We start from the raw sequence: 22,301 nt of genomic DNA on the forward strand, positions 1-22,301 counted from the left end.
TGTTTGATTCCACGTATGAAATGTCCAGAGTAGGCGAATCTACAGAGACAGCAGGTTAGTGGGGGGTGGCCGCGGGGGGTGGGGGTGGGGGTGGGGAGGAAATCGGGAGTGACTACTAATGGGTACAGGGTTTCACTGTGGGGTGACAGAAATGTTCCAAAATTGATGGTGGTTGTACAACTCCGTAAACATACTAAAAAACATTGAATTGTACACTTTAAATGGATGAATGGTATGTGAATTATACCTCAATAAAGCTGCTAAAAACAGTAAAGCGATAAAGACCCTGGGGGTGGGCTGGTGGAGAGGCAGAGAGGGAGGGAAGGAGAGAGGCAGGGAGAGCCTGGCCCTTAGAGGCTTGGACAGAGAGAGTGCATTCGGGAGAAGAAACCTGCCAGCAGCCCCCCTTCTGAGCTCTAGCAACTGCCAGACAACCCACCCTTCCTTACAGGAACTCACCCATCTCCTCCCTCCTCCCTCCACTTGCTGCCCTCCTAGGGGTGGGCAGAGCTTAGGAGGAGGGGGGACAGATAGGCTTCCAGGTCCTGGCCTGGCAGACGGCGGTGCCAGGGCTCCCTCCCTCCCACCCACCCCTTCCCACAAGAGCCACAAGAGCATGGCTGGGGCAGTCCCCCAAGGCTCGTGCTCCCACACCTTGGCACCTCCGGAGGCCCGCACACACATGCCTACCCCACTGACCTCTTTTCCCTGCTGCACTTTGCTTTTCCATGGTTTGGGGGAAGAGGGGAGGGATGGGGCGGGGATGGGAGGGAGGAGCCAGCAGTCTGAGAGGAGATAATGGGCGGGGGGGGGGGGGGGGGGGGGGGGGGCTGAGCTGGTTAGGAGGCTGGAGGGTTCCAGGTGCCCCCTCCCTCTGGCTGCCTTTTGCACCTCACATTCAGGTGGACCCGGGGCTCGGCAATATGCAGGCAGCGTGCCCCGTGTCCCTCCTCCGGATAGGCTGGAAGGAGCCTTAACCATGTGTCTGCAGGAGGCTGACAAATCAGAAGGCCTTCCCGCACATCAGAGCCCCGCTGCCTAGCAACCCCATCGGAGGGGTGTAGTTGACAGCACAGGACGCAGCCCTGTCACGAAGACAGGCGCGGGCTGCGGTGCTGGCGCCGGGGTTGATAAAGTCCCAGCTCGGGCTCCAGCTCCACACCCTGTTGCCTCCTTCCAGCCCACCCAGCCTGGCCCCCACGCTGAAGGCCTGGGTGATTCTCTTTCTCTCCAAGGAACTGGAGGGGTGGGGGGGGGTGCTAAAGCCCCCACCCACCCCACCCCCATGGACCACACCGGCCTCCTCTCTAAGCACCACTTCAAAATATTAGTCCTCATTTTCCTAAAACCACCTCTTCCTCTGGGTTTTCTTCTTTTCTTTTTTTAATCTAACCTTGGTTTTCCACCTCCTCCAGGCCTCAGCAGAACACAGTCTAGGGAAAACAATTTAAGTGTTTGTGGGGTGGAGCCAGGCCAGGTGTTTCTTTCGGTCTGCAGCTGGATACCCACCCAGGTGCCCAAAGCAGAAAGGAGAGGAGCTTGGCTCTTGGGCTCCAGGACCAAACAGATCACCCACCTCCAACCTGCCAGTCTCCTACCCCAGCCCCAACCTCCCCAGCACGTGTGGAAACGCAATCCCTGCGAGCTGCGGCTGCTGCCTACAAGGGAAAGTTCTTCAAGTTGAGCTTGTGTCTGATCTGCCCTCCCAGTTACCCTCCAGCATCCTCTGAGGCCCCTCAGAGCTTGGGGGCGCCACTTCCAGACCCGCCTCTCCAGGAGAGGCCCCTCCTCCCATGTCCCTCATTTCCTGGCTGCCAGGCCGGGGCCGCCCCTCCTGCCGGGCAATTGCACGGGTTAGGGCGGCCAGGGTAGCTAGGACAGGGCGGCTTTTGTCCGGGCCGCTGCAGCCCTCACCCCGCCCGCCCGCTCGCCTGCCCCGCGCTCATTCCACGTCTCCCCCCCTCACTCCTGATTCTCGCTCGCTCTGGCGTGACGCCTTTGCACTGACCTCTAACAGCTTCCTCTTCCAAAGCACACCGCAGTCACATGGGCACCCCGGCTCGGTGCCACGGCCGCTAAGCTCTCTCCGCGGCCGGCCAGCCAGCCTGGTTTCCGCCTCGGCCGCCCCCTGCCCGGAAAGCCGCGCCCCTCGACACCCCCGACCCACGGCGCGGATGGCTCCTCTGTAGGACACCCTCCAAGTTGGCGGCTGAAAAGCCGGCGCCCCCGAGCTAAGCCTTTGGGGGGTTCCCGCCTCCCAAGGCCCGGGCTGGCTGGGGAGGAGCGTGGTAGGAGGGGGCGCTGCACCTGCAGCACCAACTTTGGGGCGCTGCCTGGGGTCTGGGGAGGCGGGGCAGCCCCAGCCCGCCCTTTTCCCTCCAACTTAGCGAAACTCCCCCGGCAGCCCAGGCGGCATCCCCTCGGGCAAAGGTCTGGCGGAGGGGGGTGGGGGACCTGGAAAGCTGGCACCGGGTGATGGGGCTGGAGGCGCCGAGCGCGCGTGCACACACACGACACACACTTACACGCAGCCCCGGGAGACACAAAGAGCGGCTCCACGACGCCGGCCGTGCAGCCCGCGGGCGGGAGGCGACCCACCCCCCACCCCAGCGCGCCCCGAAGGAGTGGGGACGCCCGGGCAGCCCCGGGCCCGCCGGGCGCAGCGCAGGGACGCCCGCCCAGCCCCGCCCGCGGTTACCCTCGGCGGCGGCGCGGCTCCCGGGCGTCCCGCTTGGCGGCGGAGGCTCGACGCTCGCCCGGCCCCGGCGACCAGAGCTGAGCCCCCTCCACGGCGCTGCCAGGCCGCGGTCGAGGACCGCGGAGCCCTCGCTCGCTTCCTTCCTTTCTTTCTCGGGGAGCCGGGCGCCGCCTGCGCTCATCCCCGCGCTGAAACTGAACACCCGCGCGGCACGGCAGCCGCCAGGGAGGCGGAGGGAGGCCGCGGCGGTGACAGGGAAGCGCGCCCGACCAGCGCCAGGGGACGCCGCCGCCTCCCACGGCCGCCCCCTCGCCCGGGCCGGGTGGGGGCACGAGGGTAGCTCTCCCCACCTCCGTTCTACTGGCAGGTGCTCGGGGACTCCCGCACGCCCGTTTTCAGGGAGCGTGGACACCGTCCTGCTGCTGAAGGCGACGACCCAGCAAAACCACCTTCCTGAAATGTGCCCATTGGGGCAAAGCTATAAAAAGGCCCAGTGTCGGGGGTGGAGGGCTTGTCAGATCCCGGGTATGACAGCCCAGAGACCAGGGATGCGGCTCTGGCCCTAAAACAGACCAGCTGTGTGGCCCTGGACAACCACTTCCCCTCTCTCAGCAGTTTCCTTGCCCTGAGGGCAGGGATGTGACCTGAAGTTCACCTGCAATCTAAGATGCTCTATTGTTGCCCTTGCCCCTACCTGCCTCCTCAGTAGCTATGTAACCCCACATCATAGAACTATTGTGGGAATTCATTGAGATAAATACTTTGATTACTTAATCCAGTCATCACAACAACGCTGTAAGGTCCTTCCCAGAATTGTACCCATTTTACAGATGAAAGCAGAGCGGCTCAGAGTTAGTGACTCACCCTGATCACTCCCCTCGCAGTGGGGTGCTTACCCAAGCAGCCTGTCTCAGAGTTTCTCAGCCCTTCTCCCCAAGTCTCCCCGGTAAATCCCAAGACTCTCAAGAAGCAGAGTCTGCAGGTTACAGCCAAACCTCAACCACTAACTGAAGCAGTTAGTCCAGCTCAAATCAGAAGTCCCCCCCTCCAGGGCAGGCTCATCAGGACCACAGCCCTCTTCCCATCCCACCCTCTGGCCCCCAGACCACAAGGGGTCTGCAGCGGCAGCAATCAAACTTCTCCAAATGCCATCCCCTGGGCTACCCACCATTATTAATGAATAGGTTCCAATTATCAAGTGCTCATAATAATAGCTGTTTACATGCATGATATCATTTTACCCTTAAAACACCCAATAATCCCCATTTTAGGGAAGTGAACATTAAACCATTTTAAGGTGGTCAACGCCCTGGCCCAGGGTGTTGCTTCCTGGTGTCACTTACAGGATGGCTCACCCATTAGTGTCTCCCTGATGGCCTGCTGTGGGGTTAAACTGTAAACTCCCTGGAACTGGTTGAATTTTTTACCTTAAGCATGCTTTGCCTATTTAAAAGAGAAGATAGTAATGACAAAGACTATCTCCGACCTTGGATTTGAGCACCAGTCATTGAGTTAAATGAGCTAAGAGGAGGCCCTGACAACAGGATCAGCCTCTCCACATGGGAGACATATTACTTTTTCTGGTTTGTTTTTGTTTTTGTTTTAATTTTGTATTTTGGCCACACCACAGGGCATGCAGGATGGTTCCCCAACCAGGTACTGAACCCAGACGTTCACAGTGAAAGCACCAGATCCTAACCACTAGGCTACCAGGGAATTTCCCCCATGTTACTTTTTAAGTTACAAATGCCTCAACTCCTTGAGAGCAGGGACCACACCAGATTTATCTGTGTAAGTGCAGCACCCAGCAACAGCCCTGCAATTATTCTAATGTGACACTGGACCAAATCTTTCCCCCTTCTGGAACTCAGCATCCCATTTGTTAAACCAGTTAGGGCCCTCTAACTGGTGGCCCTTACAGATCAAACCAGGCCCTAGATGTGCTTGGTTTGGCAAGCAAGCCTGCCTCTCCAGTTATCCAGAAGCCGCACCAGCCCCTACTGTCTTACACTCGGCTGCTACACCCATGACTGCATTGAACCACTGTGAATTCCAGCTTTCTTGTCTGTTAAATGGGGATAGTACCCTGCTTCCAGTATCGTTGAGATTTGTGTGCTAAGTGTCTAACACAGCACCTGGATCCATACATGGCACCACAGGAAAGGCTGGCTTTCTTTTTTCTTCTTTCAAGGTAGAAGGGAAAAGCCAGGAATCCAGAGGCCTGGGTCCAGGGCGTAGCCCACGTGTGACATCAGCAGCCTCTCTAGGTCAGTTTCTCTATGTGATATATTACACAGGGATGACCACTTATGATGTCAGCAAACATGATTGATGTGAGTGAGAAGGTAAATGTGGGCTGTAGAGATGCCCTATGCAAACATGAGGGAGGGTAATTAAAAAGCAAAGGATGCCAGAATTGCAATGGCAGCTACAGCCCCTGTGTGTCTACACGAGGCCATGTGGACAAACATCTTATCCCAACCACGTTTCACACCCACTGTAGACTCCATCTTCCCCACAGCATGGGAGGGAGGCGGGGCAGGGATGACAGAATCCCCCCTTTGCAGAGGGAAAAACTGATTCCCTAACAGGAGATGAAAGACTTGCCGTAGCTACAGGCAGTGGCAGAGGCAGCCTGAAACTTGGTCATCCCAGCGCCTGTCTTCATCCTGTTTCATTTTTGCACCCCCCAATTTTTCCCCTGTGCTTCCTGCCCCAGAAAGCACATGGAGGAGAAAATGAAGTCAATTTTCAATTCTGAGGGGCCAAATGTATGTTTTATACAGGATTTCCTTCTGGCCGGGCTTTTGAGCTCTTTCAGTCTGTGGTACATCTCCAACACGTGAGCAAACTTCATTTCTGCAAACCCGGTGTGCAACAGGAGCAGGTGAGAAGGGAAAAGACTTGCTAATTTCTTTCTGGAATGCATTAAAACACCCAACAGTCCTAAGTGAAAAAGGTGTGCCCATGTCACAGACCTAGGAGACGGCAGAGGTTTTAAAACCTGTCCACAAAGGCTTTGAGAGCTCCCTCACCCCTTCCAGAAGCAGAGCCAAATTCCCCTCCTTCAAGTGTGGGCTAGATTTAGTGACTCGCTTTTAACTAATAGAATATGGCAGAAGTAAACACTATGTGACTTCCAAAATTAGGTTATAAAAGGCACTGTGGCTTCCTCCTTGCTCTCTCTCAAACCACCTCTGGCGGAGGGCAGGAAGCTGCCGTGTCATGCGGCCCTATGGGGAGGCCCACATGGTGAAGAACTGAGGCCCAGGCCTAGTTGTTTTTTGTTTTGTTTTGTTTACCATGCCACTTGTGGCATCTTAGTTCCCCAACCAGGAATTGAACCCGGGCCTGCAGGAGTGAAAGCGCAGATTCTTAACCACTGGACCCCCAGGGAATTCCCCAGGCCTAAGTTTCCACACAAGCTCAGGCCAGACTCTGAGCCAGAACCACCCAGCTAAGCCACGCCCAGATTCCTGCCCTACAGAAGCTGTGAGCTGATGCTGCTAAGATATAAATTTTTTTTCAGTTGTGAAGTTTTAGGGTAATCTCTTATGCAGCAATAAACAACGAATACAGGGATACTTCCAAATCATTGTCACTGTTTGTACAATTATAAGGAATGTCCCAAGACAAATAATTCTGTACAGCCAAAACATTTCTGCAGGGCAGTGATGGGGGAGGGGGCAGCGGGGGGCGGGGCAGGTAGGCCGTGGCAGACATGCATGGTGCAGCTGACATTCAGCCCACCCTGTCATCATCTTCTCCCTTTATCCTGCTTCTTCATGACATGTATCACCTCCTAAATTATATTATTTACTTGTTTGCTGGCCTGTCTCTTCTCCCAGCCAGACTACAAGCTCCATGAAAAGAGGGACTTTGTTTATTCACTGAGTCCACCAATTACTTAGAATAGTGTCTTGCACAGAATACACAGTAAATGCAGCAAGAGGAAACCAATACACTAGTATACTCTCTCTCTCTTTTTTTTTTTTGGCCGCATCATGTGGCTTGTGGGATCTTAGTTCCCCGAACCTGGGCCACAGCAGTGAAAGCACCAAGTCATAACCACTGCACCGCCAGGGAATTCCCATACTAGGATACTCTTTACAAATCTTCTGTCTCCCACAAAGTTGCAACTACCCCTTTGACAACTGTCTCCACCCCTTGCCTTAAATACATGAACCAAAACCCATTAAAATTCCTAACCCCCTTGGGACTTCCCCAGTGGGCCAGTGGGTAAGACTCCTCGTTCCCAATGCAGGGGGCCCAGGTTCAATCCACGGTCAGGGAACTAAATCCTACATGCATGCCACAGGAGTCCACATGCCACAACTAAGAAGTCCCCACACTGCAACTAAAAAAAAAAAAAGATCCCACATGTCACAACTAAAGATCCCACATGCTGCAACTAAGGTCCAACACGGCATACATACATACATACATATTTTTTAAAAATTCCTAACCCCTTTCCATGATCAAATGACATAAATCCTAAAACCAGGGAGAAGTTAGTCATGGGTTTGTAATCCTCCTCTCGTCCCCCCTGCAAACCCTTAGTTCAGGTGGCCCTTCAGCTGTCTCTACTCCCCAGGCACCTGTAACATAGAAGTGCAGTGATTTCTAGAAAGTGTCATTTTAATTAAATTCCAAGGAACCATTCCATGATCCCAGAGGACTTCATCATCATGGGATTTTTACCTTGCTTATTAACCGAAATCAGCATTCTTTCCAGCCGAACAAATGGACTACTTCCAAGGTGGCAATTTTCTTCCTAACAAGGTTTAAATCCTATAACAAGTTCCCACGGCCACTGACAGGGTTTGTAAATCTATTTTGCCACATAATCCAACCAATATGTCCAAGACATGTGGTTCCAGAAAACTGTATGTGAGCCTTTTTTCGGCAATTAGATAGGATTCTCAATGTATTAACAGAGCTGACCACTTAAAGGAATCTTTCAATAAAGTAAAGAATGTACTGAATATCTCAGAGAGGCAAAGTAGACATTCATTAATTGAAATCTGTCACCCAAGGCTATTTTACCTTCTTAAACACATGTCCCATTTGTCCTCTGTTCTCCTCTAGCCCTGCCCCATCATTCACCCTCATCTAGATGATGCAGTGGCTTCTCGTACCAGTCTGCCCCCACCTCCTTCAATCCACGCAGCAGCTGCAGAACTCACCGAATGCAAATCTGAACACATCCCTCTCTGCTTAAAATCTCAGAGGTTTCCGACAGCTCTTAGGAGAAATATGGCCCCCTCACTATGACACTGTCAGGCCCTGTCAGCCTGGCCCACCCCTCCTCCTGCACCACTGATCCTCCCTCCATCTGCTCCGGCCCCACTGGCTTTTCTTTGGCAAGTGCTTCGGCCCTGCCCTCTCCCCAGCCCTCCCCACCATCCCAGGCTCTCTGCACACAGCCAGGAAAGCTCTTCCCAGGTCTCTTCGCTTAAGTAACCCCCCTGCCCTTTAGACTGCAGCTCCGGGTGGCCTGCCCTGCCCTCCCTGACCTGCTGAATCCCCTGGTACATGCTCCCATCGCACTGTGGGTCACTGCCTTGTGGCCTCATCACAGCTGCAAATTTCCATTTGTTTCTCTGATTGTTGGATTAACATCTGTCTCCTGGATAGACTGTAAGCTCCATGCGGGCAGGGAGCTCATCTGGTTTTCTCCCGCTGTATTCCTGGTGTCCAGCACCAATCATATGTTCAGTATACAGGCTGAATCAATCAATCAATCAACGAGGGCCAGGATCTGCCTCTAAATAATAAGTCCCACACTCTTTCCTCGAATTCCACCTCTGTGATTCCATCAAGGACCTTGGCACTTGCCTACCTCCATCCCTCCCCACTTTCCTCCGGTCTCCTTTGCCCTATAAAGCCCAGGTCCATATCCGCTCTGAGATGATTTCCTGATGCCAGCAGCCCAAAAGGATTCCTCCTCTCCTTGTTTGCCTTCCGGGAACCTGTTTCCCTCTGCCTAGGATGAGAGCTTTTAGTCCTGTTCATCTTTTACTTCCCTGTCCCAGGGGCTCCATAAATTTTGCTGTGATCAGATCGGAACAGAACAGAATTGAAAACCCTCCTACCAACCCTTCCTTGAGCCCAATCTTTCTCTTTGAGGCAGACCAGATCCAAGGGGTATAAGGAGCTTCAGCTTTGAGGGGAGAAAAAATGCCTGAGAAGTAATTAGAGAGAGAGAGAGAGAGCGCCCACGCGCTTGAAAGCAAAACCTTGAGAAGCCCAGGGCCAGCGTGCTGGCCTCCCTTACAAAGCCTGGCACGGAGTTTGCATTCAATTTGTACTGAATGAAGGGCTAAGTGAATGAGAAGTTCACAGCCTTTAAGCTCCTGGGGGCACTCCTGGCAGCAGGGCTGAGCACAGAGATGCTAATGGATTCAGAGTCGTCAGAGCCAACTCTTCTAGGAAGCCCAAAGCAATAGCCCTGCCTGGGCCGCCAGCATCTCCTTCTCATTTTACAGATGGAAGCACAGAGGGCCTGAGATGCCAGGGGCCCCAAGGTGACTTCCTCATCCAAGGGTCTCCCACTCAAGTCCTAGAATATGGAGGTGCTCGTAGCTGCCTCTGCCCGCATTAAATAATCAGTCTCAGGACTCGCCGGTCACACCACACATGTCCCTGCAATCAGATGTCGTCACCTTCCCAGCCCAGCATCAACCTCCTGGTAGAGGGCACCGTCTCTCTAAGGAATGTCTGGTGAGGAAGTGGCCCCTGGCTTTGTTCACGAAAGGTTCTTCTTGATCGGAGGTCCCAGGTCTCAATAGCAGGAAGCAAAAGAATACCAGACCCCTACCCAGCCCTCAGCTAAAGCAAAGTGTCCATGGTGGGTCCCTAAAACACCCACTCCCAGGACACACTGTAACTTAGAGGGAGTACACACACACACACACACACACACACACACACACACACACGTGCACACAGAGATGGTTCCCATTACTCTTCAGATCACATCCCCCAGGAAGAGCTGGCAGGGAGGCCACAGAACCTCCCTGGATGGAGAATGCAGACCTAGAGGAGAATGAGGAGCCCCTGTATTCCAGGGAAGTAAGATGCCAACCTCCCCACATCAAGGACCCCCAGCCCTCACATCCCAGCAGCACCCCCATGGGGCTGTGGCCTCAGCCCAGTTTCCCTTCCAGCCCCCGCCCCCGACAAGGCTGAAAGTCACCCCCTCCCAGCTCCCGCCGCCAGCCAGGCAAGTCTTACTTCTTCACTTTCGGATACTTCATCTCTGCAATGGCGTTGGTGGCTTCCGTCTGCTTCTCCTTCAAGTGCTGGGGCCACATGTTGTCCACCCAGTCCACCAGGTCTACCTGAAATCCAGCCAGGCCACCATCAGCACTTCCTGGCTGCAGGTACTCTTAAGCTGGATCCCATCACTACCTCAACCCTTCCTCCTGCTCCCAAACCCCTCCCGCCCTCCCGCGGAGCTGGCACAGGCTGGCCTCAAGCAAGGAGAGGAGGCGGAAGGTGGCCGGGGAGGGGACCGCAACCGGGGGCCTACCACAGTGGGACGCTTCACCAAGTGCTCCAGCTTGGTGTGGCTGAACTCAAGGCTGATGACGTTGTACAGCTTGTCCCGCTGGGCCTCGGGCGTCTCGTAGTACCGCACAAACTGGGACATGCTCATCTCCGTGCCTTTCTGCGTGTTCACGTCCATCACATCCACCAGCCGCCGGCTACCTGGGGGTAGAATCCACAGGCTGGTGGCTCCCCAGATCCTACTTGGGAGGCCCCATAAAACAAAACCTGCCCCTGCCCTAGCATCCCCCACACACGTCACCCCTACACCCTATCTGCTCAATTACCTCGTCCTAATCAGTTTTCCCCACCAAGTCACTCTTCAATCTTAAAACGAATCCCTTCCCAATCCATCCGCTTCCCTCTGCCACAACTAACTTGCCTCAAAATGCTCGGTTATTGAGCAGCAGAGCTGGGATTTGAAGCTAATTCCATGGTATCCTGGAGCCCAGATTCTCAACCCCAACCCCTGCTCCTGCCCTATGCAATACTGAATCCAGATCACATGCTAAGGTTGAAAAATGATCCGCGCCTTCCGTGGCTGGCTCCTTGCCCCACAGATCCCGCGAAGCCTTGGAGAACCTCTTTGTTTTTGAGTCAGGAGTGCAAAGCCACCAGGGGGCATCCCTGAACTTTGCTGGAAATTCTGGCCATGCTCTGGGCAGTGCCGGCTCCTTCCTTACCAGGGCTCCTGGGACAGGTGGGCTCTGCTCAGCTTTTCTGGAAAGCCCACCTGGCAGAGAACCTGCTCTGTTAGAGTAGGGGAGAGCAAGAGAACAGGCCCCCAACTCTCCTTGCTTTCTGGCCAGCCTCTGGCCTCCCCCGCCTCTCCTCCCTCACCTTGCTCAGGGCCCCATCTTCAAAGGCCCCTGGAGAAGGGGATTTGCTGGGCAGGTAGGTGATGGGAATCACAGCCTAGAGGCTGGTGCAAGTTGGCATTAAAGGCCCGGAGCTCAGCAAAGCTAAGACTTTGTGGGTTTGAACCCCAGCTGGGCCTTAGGCCTCTTAGCTTCTCTGAGTATCAGTTTCCCCATCAGCTACATGGGACAAAAATGGTAGCCCGCCTATGGGGTTGTCCTGTGACTTAAACAAGATAATGCACATGAAACACTCCTGAGAAGTGCCTGCAAGTAGGAAGTGTTACCTAACTGGCCATTTTCATTTATAATTACAGGTGGAGAAAGTGGTGGGAAATCAGAGCCAGTTAACTCTGCCAGCCAGTCCAAAAGGACTGACCACTTACAATCCTAAAACATAACCGGGATGGCTAATGGGTGGGGGGAGGGGGTCATGAGGGTTGATGAAAATGTTCTAAAACTGACTCTGGCGATGACTGCACAAACTCTGTGAACAGATGAAAAACCATCGAATGGTTCACTTTAAATGGGTGAATTGTGTGGTATGTGAATGATAACTCAATAAAGCTGTTATTAAACAAAAACACTAGGTGCTAAATGACCAACAAAGTTGGTTTTTCTAAAAATATATTTTTCTTTCAAAAGTCTCTTATCCACTTCAAAAACACATAATAAAAAATATAAATTATTCAGCCATAAAAAGGAGAGTACAGACAGTCCCCGACTTACCATGGTTCAACCTAGGGTTTCCAACTTTACAGTGGTGCAAAAACAATACCCATGCAATAGAACTGTACTTCAAATACTGAATTTTGATCTTTTCCCAGCCCAGCGATATGATCCTCTCTTGCGATGCTGGGCAGCATTAAGGAGCCACAGCTCCCAGTCAACCACAATCACAAACCACCGATACACTTACAACCATTCTGTTTTTCACTTTCAGTACAGTGTTCAATACATCACGTGAGCTTTCAACACTTTATTATAAAATAGGCTTTGTGTTAGAAGATTTTGTCCAACTGTAGGCTAATGTAAGTGCTCTGAGCACATTTAGGGTAAGCAAGGCAGGGCTGTGAAGTTCAGTAGGTTAGGTGTATTACGTGCATTTTCAGCTTACACTGGATTTATCAGGATGTAACCCCATCAAAAGTCGAAGACCTGTAGTAGCAATACAGGCTATCACATGGATAAACCTCAAAAACATTATGCTAAGGGAAAGAAGCCAGACACCAATGGTCACATGTAGTATGATGTCATTCATATGAAATGTCCAGAATAGGTAAATCCATAGAGACAGAAAGTAGATGAGTGGTTGCCAGGGGTTGGCAGCGAGGAAATGGGAATAATTGCTAATGGGTATGAGTTTCCTTTCGGGGTGAAGAAAATGTTTTAGAACCAGCAGAAGGTGTGGTTGCACAACACTGTGAATGTACTAAATGCCACTGAACTGTACATTTTAAAATGACTAATTTTGGGACTTCCCTGGTTGTCCAGTGGGTATGACTCCACGCTCCCAATGCTGGGGGCCTGGGTTCGATCCTTGGTCAGGGAACTAGATCCTGCATGCATGCCGCAACTAAGAGTCTGCATGGCACCACTAAAAGATCCCACGTGCCACAATGAAGATCCCGCGTGCCGCAACTAAGACCTGGCGCAGGCAAAATAAAGAAACAAATAAATATTAAAAACAAACCAAAAAAAACAGGAAAACGATTAATTTTACGTTATGTAAATTTCACCTCAATAAATTTTTTTAAAGCAATATAAGACACTGCTGAACAGAAGAAGGATGTGGTAGAAAAGGTCTGTTCTTTACTTTTTTAAGCACTAACCAGGCTTCCAGACCCCCCCTCCCCAACACAATCCCCAGGGCTCCCTGCGCACCCTCACTCCCGTCTGCTCCTAGCCAGGTGCAGGTCCCCAGTCGACCCACCCTGGCCTGCCCCACCCTCAGTCTAAAAGGGAAGTCGGGACTTGGAGCGGTTAGAGCTGTGAGAATCACCTGGGCTGAGACGGGCAGGAGGGAAGAGGCCTGGGGGTGGGTGAGGCCGAGGGACTGTATCTGTCGTGGTCCTAAGAATAGCCTCCTTGGTGTGCAGGGAGCACCAACCGGCTCCCCAGGTGTCCTGGAAGCCATAGCACAGCACAGCGTGTGGCAGGAGTCGGAGTGGGAATAGAAAGGGAGGAGGAAGGAAAACCAGTACTTCTGGGTGCCTGGGCTCCATAAACCCCCAGGCAAACACAAGTGCACCAGCAACTGGATGCAACCCCACTGGGTTCCAGCCCACAGGTGGGGATGAGAAACGCAGAAACATGAGCACACTCTGCAGGGAGGCAGAACGATATGGACTGAAGTGACCATTGGCTTAGGAGTCTGACACATCTGAGATACGGGCCAACTCTGAAGAAAACAGCAGATGAAGGAAAGTTTCTCTCCATAGATATATTCCAGGCAGTAAATGGCAGTGGAGGGATTCCCTGGTGGTCCAGTGGTTAAGACTCCATGCTCCCAATGCAGGGGCCACAGGTTCGATCCCTGGTCAGGGAGCTAGATCCTGCATGCCGCAACTAAAGAGCCCACATGCGGCAACTAAGAGCCTGCATGCCACAATGAAAGATCCTGTGTGCCACAACTAAGACCTGGGACAGCCAGATAAATAAATGAATATTTAAAAAAAAAAAGAAAAAAAAGACCCTGCGCTTCCACTGCAGGGGGCGTGGGTTCAATCCCTGATCCCTGATCAGGAAACTAAGATTCCTGCATGCTGCAAGGAGTGGCCAAAAAAAAAAAAGGCCAAGGAATGACAGAATTAATTAGACCATCACCACGTTGCAGCCCCTGATAAAATAATGGAGATAGACATCAATCGCTACTAACATCAGAGAGAGAGGGAGAGAGAGAGAGAGAGAGGGAGAACTGAACCTGTGTCTCCTGATGGATCTATGAAGCAGTCAGAAAAAAATGAATAAACTAATGAATGAATGAGAGACAGACTCTGAATCTGATCAAGCATCTATATCCAACTACTAATTTACCGAAAACACAGAGAATGGAAGAGCCTGTTAAGCTACTCCAAGGCAAAATCCAGGCAATGAAAAATTCTACAGGTTAAACAATCCAATGTCTTCAGATTGGAGAGAGGTGGAGGGAGAGCCCAGAGATTATGAAAGACTTAGAAGGCACCTCAACCAATCACAACACAAGACCCTTATTTACATTCTGACTCATACAATCGTGAAAAAAAAAAGAAAGAAAGAAAGTGGGGACTTCCCTGGTGGCGCAGTAGTTAAGCTCCCAATGCAGGGGGCCAGGGTTCTATCCCTGGTCAGGGAACTAGATCCCACATGCATGCCACAACTAAGAGTCCACAATGCCACAACTAAAGATCCCAAGCACCGCAACGAAGGTCCCATGTGCCGAGACTAAGAAGCCCGCAATGTCTCAACTAAGACCTGGTGCGGCCTAAATAAATAAATAAATATTTTTTTTAAAAGACAGTAACATTTATAATATATATGAAACAACTGAAAATTTGAACGAATATGGACATTTACTCACTTTAAGGAGTTTTTTAAATTCCTTAGCTTTTAAGCTTCCTAGTTTTTAAAAGACTACATGTGAGAGTGCACTCTGGGGTCCCGAGGATCAGTCTCTTGTTTCAACAGTGTCTGGACAGAACAGACCCAGAGACTCCTCTTCCTCCAGCCTTCAACCACCCTCCAACCTTTTTTTCCAGTCACAACTTTCGGAACCAGCCGCTCAGGTATCCTTGACCTCCAGGACCAGCCAACACCATTGTTTGAGCTTAGCTCCTTACTACGGATCAACCGTGAGCTCCCAGATTCATCAAAAAACGTTCCACTGCAGTGGAAGCTGCCGTCAACCGCCTGGTGAACATGCCTCTGCGGGTCTCCTACACCTACCTCTCTCTGGGCTTCTATTTCAACCATGACGATGTGCCAGGGTGCGGCTCTAGAGGGCGTGGGCCACTTTCTCCATAAATTGGCAGAGGAAAAGCTTGAGGGAACTGAGCATCTCTTAAAAATGCCAAACCAGCATGGTGGCTGCATCCTCTTCCAGGAGGTACAGAAGCCTTCCCAAGATGAGTGGGCTAAAACCCAGGATGCTACAGAAGCCGCCACTCTCACGGAGAAGAACCTGAATGAGGCCCTTTTGGATCTGCATGCCCTGGGTTCTGTCCACACAGACCCACACCTCTGTGACTTCCTGGAGCCACTCCCTAAATGAGGAGGTGAAACTCATCAAGAAGATGGGTAACCACCTGACTAACCTTAACAGGCTGGCTGGTCCCCAGGCTGGGCCAGGCCATTATCTCTTTCAAACACTCACCCTCAGGCAAGACTAGCAGGCTCTGGAGCCCAGCAGCCTTTGAAGAGCCCCTCTGGTATCAGGGCTTCTGCCTGAAGCCTCTCTGCAGCCACTAGCCAGATTTTTAACCATCTTGGAGCCCTCTCCCAAGCCTTGGATCAAATGGAAACAATTTAGCTTTTTGCAGGAAAAACAAAAAACAGAAAAAACTAGGTGTGATAATGCTGTTGTGATTACATTTTTAAAAATCTCTTCTCTTGTAAATCAACTATACTTCAATAAAATTAAATATATAAATACATACATATATATATATATATATATATATATATATATATATATATATATATAAACCCTTCTGATTTAGAACTATATACTGAAAACTTTAGGGATGAAATGGCATGATGTCTCAATATGCTTCAAATATTGCAGGAAAACAGGAAGTGGATGGTGGTATGGAACGAGTAGAACCATAGATTAATTGGTATCGGGGTTGAGTGATGGGTACACAGGAGTTCACTATACTTTCTGTGTACTCTCGTTACTTTTTAAAATTCTCCCCAATCAGAAGGATTTTTATAAATTCTGGCTGTTACTAGCTCTATGGCTTCAGGGACTCACCTACCCTTTCTAGACTTGGAGGGTCTTTATCTGTAAAACAGGTCCTTCAATGTAAGAGCCTAACACCATGTCTGGCACGGGGTAGGGTCTGCAACACACCTACCCACCAGCTACTTAGCACTTCTGAAAAGATCCATGTGGCTCTGAATGCAAAGCGAAGAGGGCCCCAATCAGACAGGGAAAGGGAGCTCTTTCTCCCCCATATGTGGACTTCTCAGGGACCCCAATTTTAGCCCTGAAGCCACAGCCCCATCCAGGTTCTTTTCTTCTCACTTGAAGAACCAGGCTGGAGGCACAGGTACCTAACTTGTTCCTCCGGCAGTGATGGCCCACGGGGGACCCCAGAATGAGCAGTGGGAGCCTCAAGGACCCCTGGGATAGTGCCAAGAGCCCTGGACTGAGCCCTAGTCCCAGCAACCCCGACTGTCCCTGCTCTAGGCCTCAGTTGCCTCACGGGTAAAAGCATGAAGAAGCTGACCTTTATAACTTTTCTCATTGCCACAGAACTCTTCCTTCAAACAGAAGCTTTGATGAGAGCCAAATACATAAATAAAAACAAGCAGCTCAGGCTGAAGCCGGAAGGGGGGTGGCACTCAGAATCTAGAGCTGGATTCCTGGGATTTCCTTGTGAAAACCACTAGGTTAGGTCATTTTTAGGTCCTCTTCCAGGGCTGACACACTGATTTTTGGCCTAGTTTTTTTTTTTTTTTTTTAATTACTTTTTATTGGAGTATAGTTGCTTTATGACGTTGTGCTTTTTTTCTTTTAATTACCTTTTATTGGAGTATAGTTGCTTTACAATGTTATGTAGGCTAGTTCTTAAAGACTCAGATCATATCCCTTAAATGTGAACTGGGGGGAGCAGGAGGAAGAGGGGAGAGATGGAGAGGCCTGCCCAAGGAGTCACTGGGGACACTTAAGGCCTGCCAGTCCCTTTCAGTCTGAGCTGGGAGATTAAGCACCAGGCCTCCATCTTCTCAGGTTCCAGTCTGGTCTGCCACTTGTGGCAAAGGGGAGCTCGGTGTGAGTGCCGGGTCTCCGAGCAGGAAGCTCAGCTCTGGGGAGGAGGCAAGTGGCCCAAAGGGACAGAAGGGACAGATCAGTGCTAAGAAATGGAATGTGGCACTCCAAGCTGTGGGGAGCAGCCACCCCTGAAGCATGTGACAGGGACAAGGTGCCTTTTGGAGCCTGCAAGGGATCCACAGGGCTGGAACTCAGGCCCCTGAAGTCAAGGGGTTACAGGAGAAATTTTCCATGTTGGAGAGGTGCCTGGAGTTCCTAAGTAGGCCAACAGCTCAGCCATCCCCCACCCCCCGCTTCTCTCCCCACTCCTTCTCCCTCCTGGTCTCATTGGTTCTCTGGGCTCACTGTCTATACACACATCCAACAAATTCCAGCTGCAGAAATTAATCCGTGGCCCCACAGCCTTTGCTTCGAAGACTCCATCCTCCAGCTCCAAGAGCCACGGCTCAGAGCCGGGAGGAGGCTGTGGAAGGTCACCTTGAAGGCTAACATAAATCATGCGTGGCCACTGACTGAAAACTCCCCCTGAGCCCACTCTTCAAAGAGTGTGCACGAGAGTCCCGCATCACAGTTCTGGAACCTTCTCTATCAACCTCAAGTTTCTGGACTGGTTTTTCATTCTGCCTCTTGGAAGTATCTCCTCATCCATCTCAGAGAGACAGAGTTTCTTAGCAAAAGCACCAGCCATGGTTCAAATCCTGCTCCACTACTTCCCAGCAGTGGTATATCCCTGAACCTCTCTGGGCCTCAGTTTCCTCACCTGCAAAGTGGACATAACAGGACCCACCCTAGTGCCCTGACACAATTATCAGAAGCATTTTGTAAACTTAAAAGCAGGGGTTCTGGGACTTCCCTGGTGGTACAGTGATTAAGAATCTGCCTGTCAACGCAGGGAACATGGGTTTGATCCCTGGTCCGGGAATATCCCACATGCCGAGGAGCAACTAAGCCCATGAGCCACAACTACTGAGCCCAGGTGCCACGATTACTGAAGCCCTCGCACCGCAACGAAGAGTAGCCCCCATTTGTCACAACTAGAGAAAGCCCATGTGCAGCAACAAAGACTCAAAGCACCCCACAAAATTAATTAATTAATTAATTTAAAAATAAATATTTTAAAAAAAGCAGGGGTTCTAGTGAGGACACTGTCACAAATTGAAGGTGCAAGAGTACAGGAAAGAGAAAACACAGGGCTGTTACTGCACAACTTGGGACAAATCTCTTCCCCATCTAGGCCTCAGCTTCCTCTTTGTGAAATAAGACAATGCTTGCAGAGGTCTACAGGTTTTCCCTAAGCACTAATACCTTCTCACTGCCTCACCTTTGCACTTTTAAAAATTATCCCCAAGAGAAGCTGGGATGAAGTGAGAGAGTAGCATAGACATATGTACACTACCAACTATAAAACAGACAGCTAGTGGGAAGTTGCTATATAACAAAGGGAGATCAACTCGATGATGGGTGATGCCTTAGAGGGCCAGGACAGGGAGGGTGGGAGGGAGTCGCAGGAGGGAGGGGATATGGGGATATATGTATAACTACAGCTGATTCACTTTGGTGTACCTCAAAAGCTGGTACAAGAGTGTAAAGCAATTATATTCCAATAAAAAGCTTAAAAAGAAAATTATCCCCAAGACAGATCCAGTGCCAGGCTGTCCTCTGTGTCCTGGGCTCAAGACTCTGACCCTCAGAAACAGAAGGGCATAAGAACATACAAACCCAGAGTAACAAACCAGGGCTGAACCCAGGCAGGCAAGAGAATCCAAGACACCCAAGCCAACAACAACAGAGACTTCTGGATGAAGAGACACTGAGTACCGTGACAAAGTTAAGAGAACATCTCTGTGTTCAGACAAATACGGGAACAAATCTCAGCTCTTCCACACGCTCGCTGTTTGTGGACAAGTCACTCTGAGCCTCAGTTTTTATCTCTATAAAATAGGGGTAGTGTTAAATAGGGTTTTATGTGATCGGACAGAAAAATACAGGAGGGCTTCCTTGGTGGCGCAGTGGTTAAGAATCCACCTGACAATGCAGGGGACACAGGTTTGAGCCCTGGTCTGGGAAGATGGAGCTACTAAGCCCATGCACCACAACTACTAAGCCTGTGCTCTAAAGTCCATAAGCCACAGCTACTGAGCCCATGTGCCACAACTACTGAAGCCTGTGTTCCTAGAGCCCGTGCTCTGCAACAGGAGAAGCCATTGCAATAAGAAGCCCATGCACTGCAATGAAGAGTAGCCCCTACTCTCCACAACTAGCGAAAGCCTGTGCGCAGCAATGAAGACCCAATGCAGCCAATAAATAAATAAATAAATAAATTTATTAAAAAAAAAAAAAAATATATATATATATATAGGAAAGCTCCTCGGCTTATAACAAGATCTCAGTAAACAGCAGTTAACACTATTATTGATACTCTAAGGAGCTACCCCACAGGGGAGTGATTCCTATTAGGCAAATAATGGGCAGAAGCAAATTCAGTTTCCTTAGCCCCTAGCACCATCAGGATTTTGATTTTAGAGCACTAGATTTCTAGGAAAAGGGAAACAGAACAAATTAGTGAGGTGGGTGTTTCTCTTGGAGAGAAAACATAGCTGAGAACATAACTAAACCCCTCTGAAACCCTCCTCCCTTGGGATCCTCAGCTCTCCTGACCTCATGTGCCTTCCCCTCCTAGCATTTCTATCTGTCCAACCTTAATGTCACTCCTGAGCTCAAATTCAAAGTGGCCAGAACTGAACTCACCTACACCGCCCTCCCAAGTCTACACTTCCTCTTGGATTCAGTTTGTAGCTTGTAGCATCATCTCCCAATTGCTGACATTCAAACCTACATCTGAATCTGATATGCCATCTACTGTCTGGGCAACTTACAAGTAACTTCTTTCCAGGCCTCAGTTTTTCCCACCTGTGAAATGGGAAAGTAAGACTAGGAGAGTTCTAAACACTCTTCCAGAGGTTAAAACTTTTTATTTTTTTTATTATTATTATTTTTGGGGAGCACCACACAGCTTTCGGGATCTTAGTTCCCCAACTAGGGACCGGGGAACCCGTTGCCCTTGGCAGTAAAAGCACGGAGTCCTAACCCCTGGACTGCCAGGGAGTTCCCTAAAATTTTTTAAAGTGTAATTTTAAACCGACTTAATTTCTTTTTATATTTACCACATATATTTAATTGGAAAAAGTAGTTTATAAAAAACTATACACAGTATGATCCCATTTCACAGAAAATACATATGTTCATATTTATGTTTGTACAGAATTTAAACAAACTTAAAAAGTCTAGGAAGGAGGAGGAATAAATTAGGAGTATGGGATTAAAAGATACAAACTACTTACTATACATAAAATAGTGAACAAAAAAGGATTTACTGTATAACAAATGGAACTATATCCAATATCTTGTAATAACCTATAAGGTAAAATAATGTGAAAATGTATGTGTGTATATATATTACTTTGCTATATACATGAAACTAATACACTATTGTTAAGTCAACTATACTTCAATTTTTAAAAAAAACAGTAAAAATAAAAAATAAGGTCAGGGGAGGGATACATTGGAAGATTGGGGTTAACATACACACACTACTATACATAAAATAAATAACTAATAAGGATCTACTGTACAGCACAGGGAACTCTACTCAATATTCTGTCTGGCCTATATGGGAAAAAAATGTAAAAAAGAGTGGAGATATATATATATATATATATATATATATATATATATATAAAACTGACTCACTTTGCTGTACACCTGAAACTAACACAAACTTGGAAATCAACTATACTCCAATAAAAATAAAATAAAGTAAAAGAAAATAAAATAAGATCAAATATATATATATATATATATATAAATAAGGTCTGGGGACAAATCACCCACCTTTGATTTCTAAGGAGTGAGAATTTAGTCTTCTCCCTAAACACAGCCAGTCAAGGGCAGAGCCCACGTCCCATGAGTAGAGTTCCCTGTGCTGTACAGTAGATCGCACGGGGCCAGACACAACACAGACATGCGGTAAATTTGTAAGTGAGGAATGAGTGGAGGAGGGTTGGGGTTAGAGTAGGAAGTCATCACGCAAAAGCATGAGCTCTGGAAACACCCAGGGCTGGGTTCGGATCCTGTCTCCACCACCCACCAGCTGTGTGGGCAGCTCCCTCCGAGCCTCAGATGCCCCCTCCGGAAAAGTGAATGATAAAGCTTACTTTATGATTATTGGTGAGGACAAAATGAGGTCATATGGTAAACATACAGTAGAAGATAGGTGAGTATGACTCTAATAGGATGAATAAATGAATACTGAATAAGGTGATTTGTCATGAACATTTTTTAAGAAAAGGGGCCAAAGAAAGCATCGGTTGGCTTGGGTACCTTCATTAGAGAGAACTACAATAAAGAGATAATATGCAAGTCTCCCCATAGCCATGGGCCCTCCCAACCCTCAGTCATATAAGTACAGACAATGAGTGGGGACCCTGTAATTTATGGATACCTTTTCTCAGAGGGTTTAAAGCATCTTCAGAGACAATAAAAATTATCTCTTCTCCAGTCTCCCTATCCCCCAAACTCCCAACCCATAGATGTGAAAATATCCCAGTCTTCTTATTTGAACTCTCCAGAAGAGCAATCCTGGGGGCGGGGGGCACAGATTAAAGCATCAAACAGACCCACACAAACGCAGTTACCTGATTCACAACAAAGTCACCTGATTGAGCGCCATGGGAGAGGGTGTTTTTTCAATAATGGTACTAATCAACTGGATATCCATACAGGAAAAAAAAAGGATCTTGACCCCTATCTCATACGAAACACAAAAGTCAATTCCAGATGAACTACAAATGTACATGTGAGAGTTCAAACACTAAAGCTTTTCGAGAAAAACATGTGAATATCTTCGTGACCTTGGAGTATGCAAAATGTCCTTCATCTGACAAGACACAAAACGAACTAATGGACCAGGAAGAGCTAAATAATCTGTTAAAATCCAGACTGTCTGTTCATTCAAAGACATCTTTAAGAGTGTGAAAAGGCAACCCACAAAGTAGGAGACGATTTTGGAATGTGTCCTAACATCCGGAATACAGAGAGAACCTTTATGTTATGGGCTGAATTGTGTTCCCCCAAATTTATATGTTGAAATTCTAGGGTATGAACCCCCAGTAACTCAGTATGTAACCCTATTTGGAGATAAAGTCTTTAAAAAGGTTATTAA

At 49.4% G+C, this 22,301-nt stretch overlaps 1 protein-coding gene and 1 pseudogene across 12 annotated transcripts in view; one reads left to right on the forward strand and one right to left on the reverse strand.

Moving 5' to 3' along the window:
• Window positions 1-22,301, reverse strand: part of KDM2B (lysine demethylase 2B) — a 120,050-nt gene that overhangs the window by 82,566 nt on the left and 15,183 nt on the right. For 11 of the 12 annotated variants that reach the window (XM_057743780.1, XM_057743789.1, XM_057743779.1 and 8 more), the window contains exons 5-6: window positions 10,233-10,411; window positions 9,935-10,041 (exon numbers count right to left, since the gene is read on the reverse strand). In XM_057743780.1, coding sequence (XP_057599763.1) covers window positions 9,935-10,041; window positions 10,233-10,411 — 286 coding nt within the window. Of the gene's footprint in view, window positions 1-9,934; window positions 10,042-10,232; window positions 10,412-14,665; window positions 14,855-22,301 lie in introns of those variants that run through there. The other variant, XM_057743790.1, reaches the window with a different exon arrangement.
• Window positions 14,989-15,557, forward strand: LOC130858048 (ferritin light chain-like; annotated as a pseudogene).

The sequence above is a fragment of the Hippopotamus amphibius genome, chromosome 8 (genome assembly GCF_030028045.1).
Source record: "Hippopotamus amphibius kiboko isolate mHipAmp2 chromosome 8, mHipAmp2.hap2, whole genome shotgun sequence".
Classification (NCBI taxonomy): domain Eukaryota; kingdom Metazoa; phylum Chordata; class Mammalia; order Artiodactyla; family Hippopotamidae; genus Hippopotamus; species Hippopotamus amphibius.